This window comes from Rhinopithecus bieti, unplaced genomic scaffold (genome assembly GCF_001698545.2).
Source record: "Rhinopithecus bieti isolate Rb0 unplaced genomic scaffold, ASM169854v2 scaffold_21412, whole genome shotgun sequence".
NCBI classification, from domain to species: Eukaryota; Metazoa; Chordata; class Mammalia; order Primates; family Cercopithecidae; genus Rhinopithecus; species Rhinopithecus bieti.
In genome coordinates, this window is record NW_016811643.1 from 1,947,362 (window position 1) to 1,962,445 (window position 15,084).

The 15,084-nt window shown below is 45.1% G+C and overlaps 1 protein-coding gene across 2 annotated transcripts in view; it reads right to left on the reverse strand.

The window, feature by feature from the left end:
- Window positions 1-188: 188 nt before the first annotated feature.
- The window catches only part of RNF121 (ring finger protein 121), a 67,026-nt gene continuing 52,130 nt past the window's right edge, over window positions 189-15,084 (reverse strand). The window contains exons 5-9 of one of the 2 annotated variants that reach the window (XM_017894339.1): window positions 10,444-10,551; window positions 6,730-6,850; window positions 2,873-3,006; window positions 2,171-2,272; window positions 189-1,621 (exon numbers count right to left, since the gene is read on the reverse strand). In XM_017894339.1, the coding sequence (XP_017749828.1) occupies window positions 1,501-1,621; window positions 2,171-2,272; window positions 2,873-3,006; window positions 6,730-6,850; window positions 10,444-10,551 (586 nt within the window). In that variant the 3' untranslated portion in view covers window positions 189-1,500. The remainder of the gene's footprint in view (window positions 1,622-2,170; window positions 2,273-2,872; window positions 3,007-6,729; window positions 6,851-10,443; window positions 10,552-15,084) is intronic. The other variant, XM_017894340.1, reaches the window with a different exon arrangement.

The window sequence follows — 15,084 nt, forward strand, 5'->3', positions numbered from 1 at the left end:
CTTAGGCCACAGCACAGGAGCCTGGCATTCCACCACTCCTAGGGATGTCAGCAGGGGAACAGCCAGGAACAGCAGAAAGGCAGGCCCAACCATCCCCAGACCCTCAGGTCTCAGATGGGGGTTAGCAAAGGCAAGACACCCCTGGAGACTCCAGGGAAAGAGGTGGGAAGAAGAAAGCAAGATAAATGTTCAGCTTTCCAACCCAGCTCATGGAGCTTTATTCAGACGGGAGTGACAACATCCTGCTTGGTTCTTGCTGCCCTTGAAGGAGCAGGCCCTACTGGGTCATATTCCCTAGAAACCCAATGCCAAAGGCTCATGTTTGACCTCCCACTTTATTCAAGTCGCCTAGTACTAGGGCTGGGGCCTTCCTAGAAGCCCCCTCTCAGAACCTGTACTCACTTGGGCCTTATCCCTCTACCCACCCACCACTCTTGTTGGCAGGCCCAGGGACGACCCATGAACGACAAAAATCATGTAGGGATATTCCCTGGACTGGGAATCCCCTGCCAGCTTCAAGGGCATATCATTTGACACAGGGAGAAGTTGACATCTGTCATATTCTTCTGCCTCACGTGCACACACACACAGACACACACACATGCATACGCACTCTTAGGCTTTCAAGAAAGAAGTGATGTGGCAGAGTGACCGCTGGCATGTGTCACCACTCCACTGAAGGATCCACTGAAGAATGAGCTTGCACAAGGGGCCATCAGTCATGGCTGCCAACAATTGCCCCATGGCCCAACTATATGACCTCTATTCTTGGCTGACCACAGCCCTGCCCACGGGCAAGTATCCATGGTGCTGATTCTTCCAGTTGTCCCAAAACAAATCTTCAATGAATTCTGAGGCCCCAAGGCTTCCCTTGTTGGACAAGTCACTGATAAGGTTCCACTTGCCTCAACCGGCCTATAGCTCCTGGACAGGGGGAGACAGAGTCAGACACAACACTTGTCCTGTTGTCCCAGACAGTGGGGGAGGGAGGACACTTGGGACCTCAGTGCTCACCCGTGGCACCAGCCTGAGTACATGAGCTCTTCTATACTAAGTGCACCAGGCTTGAGCCCCACACAGGGAAGGAGAAGGGAGTGGGTGGGCTGAGGTCTTCAGCTACCTGGGAGCCCAGCAGTGTTCTTGGCCAGAGATGAGAAGGCTCCTTTAAACCAAAAATGTCAAGGCTCTGCCCCCACCCTGCTTAGGCAGGGAGGGTGAAGCCTGGAGGGGGGAAATTCCTATGCTCCACAATAAAAAAAAAAAAAGGTTTTAAAATATATTCATCAAAATAGTTTTCTTTTAAAAAGCCCCCCACTGCTGACAGCCCCACTGGCTGGGTCTCCATCATATCCCTCCCCAGTCCGACACAACTGGAGGGGTCCTGAGTGGCCCAAGCGCCCCTTTGAGTCTTTCCCACCCAGGAGGTCTTTGTGGGCAGGCAGGAGAGTGCCCTGAGCTCCACGGCGTGTGGGGTGGGTTCTCCACTGATGCTCTTCGTCACTATTCCAGGCCTAGAATGTAGTTGATGCCTTGGACTAGGCCAATGATGACAGGCTGCCAGGCTACCAAGTATCGAAGCCAGTCCAGCAGTTGCCCATACATGACGTGAGGCCTCTCCCAGCTGTCAGTGTGTTAAAGAAAAGAGGCTCTGTGCAAGAGCTGCCAGGAGTGATCTAGCACGGGTGGTGGGGCTCCCTGGGTCTGCCCCACTTTCCAGCTGCTCCACAGCCTAGAGGAATGGAGGCTTTCTGGAAGGGCCCAGTCTTACTTCCTACTCAGCCTACTCCCAACTTTGCCCTTGCCCTCCTCTTCCTCCTCACAGCCTGTCCGTTGGAGTAGAGCTGAACACAGAGAACGCAGGAGGCAAACAGAGGGGACTGGTATGGGAGGCAGGGCAGCCCTGAGAGAGGTAGAGAGAGAAATCCTAGTTCCCCACGACTAACATGCAGGGATGGCCTCCTATAACACATTCTCTAAGAAGGAACTGCCAGTGTAAGAAAATACAGCCTAAGGCTGACACAAATCTATCTGTCCGTGACAATAGCTGCAAGGAGGCTGAGAATAGGTTGAAGGCAGAAGTGAGGGCCCCAGGAGGACCCAAATGCAGGTCACACTGGCCAGTACTTTCTTCCCACAGCCCACTCCCAACAAGGACCCCAATAAAGGATACGGATTGCTGAACATCCTCTTGAGGTCTACCTTCTCTTTGCAGTAGGGACACGTCTGCTTCTTTCCCACGATGCACCAGCCGCGGATGCAGAACTCGTGGAAGCTGAGCACCGCTGGTCAAGGGAAATGGTGAGAGCCAGGGCGGCACTCCAGCCCCAGGCCAGTCTTTAAAAGATTCAAATCCTGCCTTCACGCTTTATCAGCTCTGTAATGTTGGGCAAGTCCCTCTGTCTGAACCTGTTTCCTCACATGTAAAGTAAGGATAATGATCCCTGTCTCACAAGATTGTTACGGGGCAAAATGGAGACAACACATGGCTCTCTCAACATAGGCACAGAATGGGAGCTGGGTAAATACATGATAAATATTAGAAGTGTTATTCAGAATAGGGGATTTGATGCTAAACTGAGGGATCCCATTAGAGGGTCCTCTTCCCCTGTGACTGGTCAGATCTCAGGTAAGCTAGCATAGCCTCACTAGCTGCAGCCTCAGGTTCCTCTCAGACCCAGCCAGGTTGTAACCGCTGTTTACCTAAGAGTGGCTCTGATCTGTGGGAAAGCGCGGGGAAGGCAGCCCTCTCGTGGCTCTCCTACACTCAAGGGTCTGGACAGCACACCTAGGGTCATGACCACCCCCTTTCTCTCCCTCACTAGAGTGTGCAGGTTGCAGGAGAGATGTGCCCCAGGAGCTCCAGGCAGGATACACATGATTGCAGGACAGCCTATACGTGTTCTCAATGATCCCCTCTTCACTGACGTCCACAAAGATCTGCTGCCCACACACAGCACACACGCTGTCTGAAAGATGTTTGGTAGGCATGCCCGACTCGCTGTAGAACTGAAGGAGAATAGCAGGAAGGAAAGATAGGAAAAGCTGTGAGAAGCAGCCAAAGTAGGAAGCTCCACAGAAGCCTCAGGACTTCTAGAGAGGAGGCACAGTGGCAGGTGGAGGCCCACAGTTAAAGGACATTTTTTTTTTTTTAACTGTTTAGAAAAGGTCATCTTTTACAAGTCAAAATGACATCATCTTCGTTGGGCAGATGGGGAGAAGTGACCGGACTAGAGACAGTTGGGAAGTTAGATGTAACAGGACCTGTAGACTGGGCTAGATCAGCACCAAAGGATAAGGGAAAGAGGAGGGAGAAGGACTCGGGGCTGGTGATCAGGAGCTTTGTCAGGCAAGCCATTCTGTCGCTAGACTATGGTTCCATCAGAAATGGACAGCAATATTCTCCAACATTTAAAACAGTGAAATATTAAGTACCATGTTGGTTTGGTGACAAGGGCATTCTCAGACATCTATGGCAGCAGCAAAAGGGGTTCAAGCCTTTCGGATAGCATTTAGCATGGTGTCTCAAACTGTTGCATCTTTTGACCCATTAATCTCACTTCAAGGAATTTAAAGAATTAAGAGGAAGTGTCAAAAAAGTTTCATGAATACAGATATTCACTTAAGCATTATCATAACTAAGAAAGTAAAGAGTTTGGCATGTCCTCAAAAAGTTAAACATAGAATTACCAAATGACCGAGCAATTCCATTCTCGGTAAAAACCCAAAAGATATGAAACTAGGGACTAAACACACTTAAACACCAGTGCTCAAGCACTACTAACAGTAGCCAAAAAGTGGAAACAACCCAAGTGCCTATCGACAGATAAATGAATAAACCGAATGCAGTGTCACACACAATGGAATACTATTCAGCCATAAAAAGGAATGATACATTCTATACATGGATGAACTCTGAAAACACCACGCTAAGTGAAAGAAGCCAGAGACAAAGGCACAAATCTTGTATGATTCCATTTACAAGAAATATCTACAATAGGCATGTTCACAGAGATGGAAACTATATTAGAGGTAAACCAGGGGCTGCGGGGAGGGGTAATGAGGAGTTACTGCTTAATGGGCAGAGTTTGTTTGAGATGATGAAAAATTTTGGAATTAGACAGTGACAATGTTGCAGAATTCTGCAAATGTAATTAAGGCACTGAACTGTATACTTCAAAATGGTCAAAATGGCGACATGGTCTAGAAATCTCTTCTGGGGAGTAAACTGGTTAAAGGAAGATCCAATGTCTACACAAATAGGTAAGAGGGACATGAAGGTAAAACACAAGACAGTTGTTCAAAAAGGAACCTAATAAACTTTTTAAGTGATCCAATGTACTGTTTTCAATTTGATCCAGTAGAGAAAAAAATTAGAATATTCCCATGATACCGAGAGAAAAAGTCCCTGGCCTTAAACAGTACTAGATTAAAGTTACCCAAGGTGATGGAAATACTCCTTCTTGGGGTGGGGTCTTGGGGGATGACACTGAGACAGAGAGCACTTCTGTGTTGCTTAAATAATTACAAAGAGAACATATTTCTTTTATAAACGGCAAAACAACAAAGATATATTTCCATTCTGAAAAAAAAAATTAGAAATATTTACTTGCATTTCTCAGATTGGTTGTTAATTTACCCATATTTCAGCATCTCTTCGTGATGTCCATCTGCTCCTCTTGCAGCATTTCCTATCTCAGTGAAAGGTACTACCATCCAAGTAGTTGCCAAATCAGAAATCTCAGCTTAGAGGGCTACATTTCTTTCATATTTTTCCCTTCAGTCTTCAGAACCAAACTATATCTAAGTCCTGTTAACTTACCTCCAAAATACTTCTCAAATACAGTATGTCCTCTCTTAACTTCATTGATAGTTTCTTGGAAACTGTGACTTTAAGTGAAATGATATATAACAAAACCAATTATACCACTGGCTAATTGATGAGTTCATTTCCTGTGTCATATTTCTGTCACAAAGATATCACCAAACCTCTATTTAAGAGACACCAAATTGTCCCTTAAATAAAGACTCAAAACACTTTTAATATTAAATGTTGAAATGAAATGTGTAGCTTTACACATACAGTTAAAGATTAATAAAGCAAGTATGAAAACTTCCCCAATTTTTGGTAAAGCAGTGAGTGACAGTGGCTGTTGTTGTAGTTGTTGAGGGTTAAGTCAAGGAATAAAAGTTCACAAAGTAAAAATTGTGAGGAGCAACTCCTACCACTGTGCAGTTCAAAAACAATAACCAAATATGGACTAGGCACTTTTGTGCCCCATCATTTATTGTTGTGCCTTTGCATGATTATTGTACACTTTGTGAATTTTTACTTATTTAGAGACAACATCTTGCTCTGTTGCCCAGGCTGTAGTTTGATGGCATAAACAAGCTCACGGCAGCCTTGAAACTTCTAGGCTCAAGTGACCTCCCACCTTGGTCTCCCAAGTAACTGGGACTACAGGCATGTGCCACCACACCCAGCTAATTTTTTTTTTCTCATTTTTTTTGTAGAGATGGGGTCTCACTATTTTGCTCGGGCTGGTCTTGAACTCCTGGGCTCAAGCGATCTGCCCGCCTCGGCCTCCAAAGGGAGCCACTGTGCCCGGCCCCTCCCAGGATTTTTAGTATAAAAATCAAAATCTTTAATTTGGCCTACAGGCTTTTTTCTAGTCTAGTCACTACTTCTCCAGACACTTCTTGGCCATACAACCGCACTGGTTTTAGTTCCTCAAAAACACCCACACTATCTCCCATGATAGGACTCTTACGAATGCTCTTTTCCTCTGCCTGGTTCTCACTTCATCCACTTAACTCCTACTCATTGTTCAAGTCAGCTCCATAGTCACTTTTTCAAGGAAGCCATCTTTGAGCCCCGAGACTAGGTCAAATGACATTACTACATGTGTTCACAGCATCATGAACCTTTCCTACATAACGCTTATTAAAGTTGTAATTTTATTTTTATCTGTGTTTGTTACTATAATAGCCATCTCTCCTACCCAGTTTATCTGGGCAAAAACAATATTTATTTTTGTACACTTTTGTAATTCGGGCACATAGCTATGTGTCTAGACACACAGCAGGCATTACAAAGTATTTACTGAATGAATGTTAACTTCCTGCTGGATAAAGTGGCTCCTTCCTATAATGGCCCTAAAGGGAAAAATTATAGTTACATCTGAGATTTGGCTAATTTTTTTTTTAAATAATTTCAACTTTTATTTTAGATTCAGAGGGTACATGTGCAGGTTTGTTTCATGGGTATACTGCGTGATACTGAGGTCTGGGGTACGAATGATCCTGTTGCCCATGTAGTGAGCACAGTACCCAACAGACAGTTTTTCAACCACTGTCCCCACTCCCTCCTCCTCTAGTAGCCCCCAGTGTCTATTGCTGCCATCTTTATGTCCATGAATAACCAACGTTTAGTTCCCACTTATACGAAAGAACATGCAGTATTTAGTTTTCTGTTCCTACATTAACTGGTTTACACTAAAGGCCTCCAGCTAGCATGTTGCTGCAACGGACATGGTTTTATCCTTTTTTATGGCTGTACTGCTTTCCAAACTTTAAGGAAGGAATGTCCATGCATACGCACATCTTGAAGAATTTTATTTGGCTTATCTCACCTCTTAGTGCCTTTCTTGTCCATTAAACAAGTGACGTCAACTTGAACAATTTGGAGGTGTCAAGAGTCTATTAAGTATTTAAGAACCCGGATGAACTCACCCCTATGGTAGATGCCATGTAGTCTGCACACATTTCTGCAAAGTCCCGTTCAAGAACTCCATAGTAGAGGCCATAGAAGAGAAGGGAGATGCCAAAGTCCATGGCATCTTCTGGTTTGATCCTGCAAGGGAAGTATTAGAGCTAGAAAGACCCACCCTGAGACATATCTTCTTTGGATTACTACTCTGGGACACAGAAAGCAGGGCCCAAAGCGAGAAGGCCCAAAGGCTAGAGCAAGTGTGGGCAAACTATGACCAAATCCAGTCTGCTGCCTATTTTTACATGGCCCATGAACACCTCTTGAGGAGGCTAGCACTGTAGGCTGCAAAGACCAAGCTACAGTATCCCCTCCTACCCCTTTTCCTCACTCTGCTCTTAGTCCTTGCCTCCCCTAACTGGTGGCAATGACTTGCAGCTGCCCAGGACCTGGGCTCCTTGGGACCTACATGTTGGGGACTCCACTGTTGGTAAGTGCCGGACATTAAGTGAGCTGCCTTGCTGGGCTGTCTCTCCTCCAGCTAGCCACCCAAGTTGAAGCAGCTGAGCTATCCATAAGGAGAAAAGGGCATGCCAGAATCTGGGTGTCACTGGAGCAGAGAGTGAAAATTATCCCCTCCTTCTGAGATTGTCTCGACTTATGACAACTGAGCACAAAGCATGCTCACTACCTGAGACCTGGCCCCCTCCCCAGGCAAACAGGGTGGGACAGGGTAGGAGCTTTCCCTCTTGTACCAGGCTAGAGTGCAGTGGCTCACTGCAACCTCCACTTCCCGAGTAGCGGGTTCAAATGAACCCTGCCTCAGCCTCCCGAATAGCTGGGACTACAGGCGTGTGCCACCACACCCGGTTAATTTTTGTACTTTTAGTAAGGATGAGGTTTCACCATGTTGGCCAGGCTGCTTTTGAACTGACCTCAGGTGATCCACCTGCCTTGGCCTATAGTCCTATTGTCCCATAAGACCTGAAATATTTACTATTTGGACCTTTACAGAAACAGCTTGTCAAACACAGGTTTAGAAAAAAAAAACAAGATAAAATTAGTAAATATTTATTAATATACAGTAGTTACTATAAAATTATAAACTACATATATAAATAATCTGTATCATGTCATCAAAGTTAAATTTTGGTCCAAATCTATTTAACAAGAAGGATAAAGATCTTGCCTATAACATTAGAAGGTTTAATAATTCCAAGGACCAATAATTTGCAACCTTGAATCTATAAATCTTTGTTATAGAAAATTATCTTTGTTAAAATATTTGTACAAAGAACCGTATGTATTGGCTTAGTTACAAATTATATTTACATACAAAGTTGCATTTGCTTATGAACCCTGAATATTTAACTCACTAGAAATCATTGATCTTACGCCAATTAATTTGATCAGTAGCACAAAAATGATCAAGATTCTCAATTCTGTTTTCCTCATTGTAGAGTTTAGGCAAGTAAAAAGAAACTGTAATTACAGAAGAATTATATTTAAAACATAATGCAGAGGCCAGGCGTGGTGGCTCACGCCTGTAATCCCAACACTTGTGGGAGGCCAAGGCAGGTGGATCACCTGAAGTCAGTTCAAAACCAGCCTGGCCAACATGGTGAAACCCCATCCTTACTAAAAATACAAAAATTAGCCGGGTGTGGTGGCACATGCCTGTAGTCCCAGCTATTCAGGAGGCTGAGGCAGAATCATTTGAACCCGCTACTCGGGAAGTGGAGGTTGCAGTGAGCCACTGCACTCTAGCCTGGGTGATAAAGCATGACTCCATCTCAAAAAAAAAAGAAAAAAAAAAACCCATAATACAGAATCTTGATTTTTTTTTTTTAACCATACAGGTTAGAAAGTTTCCAGGAGATATCTGTTTTCTTCGACAAGATGTGTTTGACTCTACAGTGATGAATTCATCTAAACCCTTCAGGAGCCTGTTTATTCTTTCAGCCTGTACTACCCCCGAAAGAAAGAATTTCATGAGTGTGCTCTCACTATATAAAACAGGATTTATTTTATTTATATTTTTTTTGAGATGGGGGTCTCCCTTTGTCACCTAGGCTGGAGTGCAGTGGCACAATCATAGCTCACTGCAGCCTTGAACTTCTGGGCTCAAGCAATCCTCCCACCTCAGCCTCCTGAGTAGCTGGGGATACAGGTGCACGCCACTACACCAAGCTAATTTTCTTTCTTTTTTTTTTTTTTTAGAGTTGAGGGTCTCAATATGTTGTCCAGCTTGGTCTTGAACTCCTGGCCTCAAGCAGTCCTCCTGCCTCAGCCTCCCAAATAGCTGGGATTACAAGTGAGAGCCACCACACCTGGCCAGGATTTATTTTTACTTGTCCTAAAATAAACTCCTTTCAGAGACTCCTACTCCTGCCTAGGCTCAGGGAAGAGGCCAGTGATCATTCCATTCATTGTCTTAAATTTGAATCCTAAATCTCTAGCTTCAGTGCACTGTCCTAGGCTTAGGGCTCCTCGTGATCCACTGTCCACAGCCACCAGTATTTCATCCAAGAAATCATATTTCCACCCTCATCTGCCTCACTGTATGCTCCAGTCTTTGAGCTCAGGATTTCTTGGCACCTGATTCAATTCGGGGTAGGAAGACCTGTAAGCTAATAGAAATCTTCTGGAAGGCTTATGACAACTGAGGCAATAGCCAAAATTCCATTCCTAGGAATGCACCCTTAGGAAGCAACAGAGCAGCGTTATCTATGACGGTACTAAATTGAAACAACCTAAGTGCCCAACAATGAAGCAGGACTTAACATCCATGGCTTAACTTTCTACAGCTGTTTCCTGAGAAATCTTGTCGAATGTCAGCTATATTACAGGAAACACTAATTATGACCTGTGATTAGTACAATGCATCTGGACTGGGACATTCTTGAAACTGGATGTGTTCCTGGGGGAATGGGGCTCCTAGGCCAGGGTGACTTCCACACCGGTCTGTGTCATCTCATTCCCTCACACCAAAGCTCTGAGTCTACTGTGAAGACTGCAGACACTGCTCTGCTCTATCTTTTTGTTTTGTATCCTTCTAAGTCAAATCTGTTGCTAGCTGTAGCCAACCATGGTCATGTAGGTTGATGGTCTAGCCCAAGAGTCAGCAAACTTTTCCTATAAAGGGCGAGATGGTAAATATTTTAGGTTTTGTAGCCCATATGATCTTTATCACGACTATTCAACTCTGCTGTTTTAGTGGAAAAACAGCCACAGGCAATAAATAAATGAATGAGCATGACTATGTTCCAGTAAAACTTCATTTCATAATAACAGGTTGTGGGCTATTTGGCACAGAGGGCACAGTTTGCCAACCCCTGGCCTAGTTGAACATAAGGCCATTCATGCAGAGTGGATGTTGCAAATGAACAGTACACACCGATGAGAAAAACAGCTCTGTTAAAGTGATAGAATTATGGACAGCAGATTATAATAACTATTATGCTTACTTTGGTTACTAGACTTTTCCACTAAAATATAAAGCCTTGGAAAATATAAAATGATTTAGGACTTTGACACTGTATATATTCAGACATTCCTTGCTTTCTGCCAGCACAAATCACGGAAAGCCTGTCTTCTCCCATTCCTCCACAGCACCCAAGACTCCTATCCTGGATATTATGTCCCTCCTGTTAATAACCACGACTTGCAGCAAGAGGTACATCTCAAGAGCCACTCGTCCCCAAACTCCAGCAAAAACAAAAACAAAGGGTACTCACTTGAATAATAAGTTAAGACCAAAGAGGGTAAACATGACAGCCATGTAGCCAACGATGCCAGTGGCATAGCTGATTTTATAGATTAGCAGGAACCACTTATAAACCAACCTGGGGAAAGGAGAGAAAGTTAGTGCAGCTTACACAGAGATTCTGGCCTCAGTGGTCACTGGATCACCAGAATCCTTTATTCTCACATCAGTGGGGACACCACAGTCTTTGCTCAGGACTTACTGAGCAACTTCAGTTACTATTCAAAGCTGCTCACTCCCTTAACTGCAGAAATGCCTCCATATACTCGAGAAGTAGTGCTTTGTGTTTTCTTTTTTTTTTTGGAGATGGAGTCTTGCTCTGTCACCCAAGCTGGAGTGCAGTGGCGCGACCTTGGCTCACTGCAACCTCTGCCTCCCGAGTTCAAGCGATTCTTCTGCCTCAGCCTCCTGAATAGCTGGGACTACAGGTGCCCACCACCACACCTGGCTAATTTTTATATTTTTTTAGTAGAGATGGGGTTTCACCACATTGGCCAGGCTGGTCTCGAATTCCTGACCTCATGATTCGCCTGCCTCAGCCTCCCAAAGTGCTGGGATTACAGACGTAAGCCACCACGCCCGGCTGTGCTTTGTATTTTCACGGTCTCAGACCAAGGAAAAGATTCCTAAAAAGGCAGTTTCTGCCTCACAGAAAGAGCACAGCTGACCTTAGACAGCTATGTCACCTCAAATGAGGAAGTAAAAAGTATTAAACACAACCATGCTCAGAAGATTAACAGGCAGGAAGGCTAGTTGTTCAGAAACAGAAATCAAGAGACAAATCCGAGGCAGAATGAGCTACAGGTTTTTTGTACCTGGGCCTGGTTAGTCTGCATACAGCTTTGTTCCTATCCACAAGCCAAAAATGAAATGATGTATAATGAATTTGCTTCTGAAATGAATTTTCTTCTGAGGGAGAAGGGAAAGGAGAGAGGCACTTAAGAAGTACCTTTTGAGTTGGATGCAAGTGTGTGGTGGTGGTGAAGTAGAATGGGGTTGTCCATGTTCCTGAAGGAGCAGCAGTGTGCCCCAGGAGCCAATGAAGAACAGTGTACAATCTAATTGATGGATCCCAGTTACTAGACTCAGCAAGAAAGACGGTTTCCTGAATGAACCAGGGCCTTTTTTTTTTTTTTTGGCTAGAGACAGGGTCTTGCAATGTTGCCCAGGCTGGCCTCCAACTCCTAGGCTCAAGGGATCCTCCCACTTCAGCCTCCCAAAGTGCTGGGATTACAAGCATAAACTGCTGCTGCTTGGCCAAACCAGAGCCTTTTAAAGGCTACAAGAGTGGGTTCCCATCATCAGGAGCCACTACTCTATCTCTGATGGGAGCTAATGAACAAGTTAGCAATCTGCCTGAATAAGCAGCACAAGTCTGTGTAGTTCCTGAGAGCTGACTAGGTTACTACCAACCCTGCTGAGCCCTAGGGAGGAAAGTCAAGGTCCTTCCCTGCCCGTGCCTCCTTGCTGTGGCCAGGCAAGCAGTGATGGTTTCTCAGGCTAAAGAAAGGACCCAAACATCTTCCTTCTAGTGCTGTCTTAAAGAATACACACAGTTCCATTCTCCAGGGTTTGCACTGATCATAAAGGAGAGAGACATAGTGAAAGGGACATGAAATTTTAGGTCAAAAAACTCAATATGGATTAAGTGATGTTTTAGTAGCTGGGTAACCTCAGATAAGTCAAATCACCTCTTTGAGACAAGAGAGGTGTACGGAGCCCATTTCCTGGTATATAATACATGTTCATGAAATGCTGCATGTATAGTACAAATAAGGATGTTTATGAAAGTGCTTTGAGGGCAGGCATAATGGCTCACACCTGGAATCCCAACACTTTGGGAGGCTGAGGTGGAAGGATTGTTTGAGTTCAGGAGTTCGAGACCAGCCTAGGAAACTCAGTGAGACCTTGTCTCTACTAAAAATAAAAATAAAAAAATAGCTAGGCAAGGTGGAGCATGCCTGTAGTCCCAGCTACTCCAGAGACTGAGACGGGAAAACTGGTTGAGCCGAGGAGAATGAGGCTGCAGTGAGTTGTGATCATGGCACTGCACTCTAGCCTGGGCGAGAAAGAGTGCGACCTCATCTCTGTTTTTAAAAAGTGCTTTGAAATTGTAAAGCACTATCAAATGTTAGTTACAGGGCCGGGCATGGTGGCTCACACCTGTAATCCCAGCACTTTGGGAGCCCCAGGCAGGCAGATCACTTGAGGTCAGGAGTTTAAGACCAGCCTGGCCAACGTGGTCTCTACCAAAAATACAAAAAAAAACAAAAAAAAAGCCAGGCGCGGTGGCTCAAGCCTGTAATCCCAGCACTTTGGGAGGCCGAGACGGGTGGATCGCGAGGTCAGGAGATCGAGACCAACCTAGCTAACACGGCGAAACCCCGTCTCTACTAAAAAATACAAAAAACTAGCCGGGCGAGTTGGCGGGCGCCTGTAGCCCCAGGTACTTGGGAGGCTGAGGCAGGAGAATGGCGTAAACCCGGGAGGCGGAGCTCGCAGTGAGCGGAGACCCGGCCACTGCACTCCAGCCTGGGCGACAGAGCGAGACTCCGTCTCAAAAAAAAAAAAAAATTAGCTGGGGGTGGTGGCACACACCTGTAATCCCAGCTACTTGGGAGGCTGAGCCAGGAGAATTGCCTGAGCCCGGGAGACAGGGGTTGCAGTGAACTGCATTCCAGCCTGGGCGACAGAGTGAGACTGTCTCTAAATAAATAAATAAATAAATAGCAAGGAGTTACTGGCTGGGCACGGTGGCTCACAACTGTAATCCCAGCACTTTGGGAGGTCGAGGCAGGCAGATCATGAGGTCAGGAGATCAAGACATCCTGGCTAACATGATNCTACTAAAAAATACAAAAAACTAGCCGGGCGAGTTGGCGGGCGCCTGTAGCCCCAGGTACTTGGGAGGCTGAGGCAGGAGAATGGCGTAAACCCGGGAGGCGGAGCTCGCAGTGAGCTGAGATCCGGCCACTGCACTCCAGCCTGGGCGACAGAGCGAGACTCCGTCTCAAAAAAAAAAAAAAATTAGCTGGGTGTGGTGGCACACACCTGTAATCCCAGCTACTTGGGAGGCTGAGCCAGGAGAATTGCCTGAGCCCGGGAGACAGGGGTTGCAGTGAACTGCATTCCAGCCTGGGCGACAGAGTGAGACTGTCTCTAAATAAATAAATAAATAAATAGCAAGGAGTTACTGGCTGGGCACGGTGGCTCACAACTGTAATCCCAGCACTTTGGGAGGTCGAGGCAGGCAGATCATGAGGTCAGGAGATCAAGACATCCTGGCTAACATGATGAAAACCCGTCTCTACTAAAAAACTACAAAAAATTAGCCAGGCATGGTGGTGGGCGCCTGTAGTCCCAGCAACTCGGGAGGCTGATAGTCCCAGCAACTCGGGAGGAGAATGGTGTGAACCCAGGAGGCAGAGCTTGCAGTGAGCTGAGATTGCACCACTGCACTCTAGCCTGGGCGATAGAGCGAGACTCTGTCTCAAAAAAAAAAAAAAAAAAAAAGGCTAGTAGTTACTATTATAAAAATCCTCCATATTAGAGACATATTTTCAATCATTTTAGTCAAAAGTTGGCACTGTTTGTAGTGTTCGTGGTGACTCTTACATTGTTCTATTACACTTTTTCTTCATATCACCTTATCTCCCTATGTGAGGTAGCAATTACTGTCCCATTTTTAGGGATGAAGAATTCAAGGCTCAGAAAGGTAAGGTCATACAGTTGAACAAGTGGCAGGGCTAGAGGTCCCAATCCACATTCATCCGGCTCCACATCCTGTATCTTCCACAATGGCCCTTAAAGTAAGTTACCAAAGCCAGAGAGAAACTTCTGGATCACCTATTTCACCTTATACAATGAAACTCCAGAAGGCCAGAGAAAGGCTTGCAGGAAAGTAGAACATAAGAATAGAAAGAAGAGCAGTCTACAATTGAAAGACTTTGGATCAGGTGGTCACAACTTTGAGGCTGGCCAGTCAAGCTCTCTTGGACCTACACAAACATCTGTCATAGCACTTAACAACTGCACTGCAACAGGAGCTTTCTCGTCCATCTCCTCCATTAAACAGAGTACTCCTTGAGACAGAGATCATGTCTTATCCAGCTCTGTATCCCCAGCGCTCAGCACAGGGCCTGGCACATAGTAGGTGCTTATTTGAATGAATGAGAAAATCTCTTTTTCTGTTGAGTACAGATATTAAATTACCTCACAAGCTGGTTGGGAGGATCAAATGAGAAACGAATTTGAATAAAATAAAAAGAATTATACAGGCAATGGCTGCTTTGTGACTCAAGAAGGAAGTATTATTTATTGGAAAATTATAAATTTGCTAAGATTCATTCATTCAACAAAAATTCGCAGAGTAAGCTACTTTGTGCCAGGCCCCATGGCAGGGCTTGAATATACAGTGACAAACAAAATGGATGTGGTTCCTGATCGCAGAGGTAAGAGTTTAGTGAGGGAGATAGATACCCAAAACAGTATTTAGTTATAAATTGTGGTAAGTTATATGAAGGAACAGTACTGTGCAATATGAGAGAACATACTGGAAAATCTAATTCAGAGATCAGAGAAGGGTTCACAGAAGAAAACATTTAAAATGAGA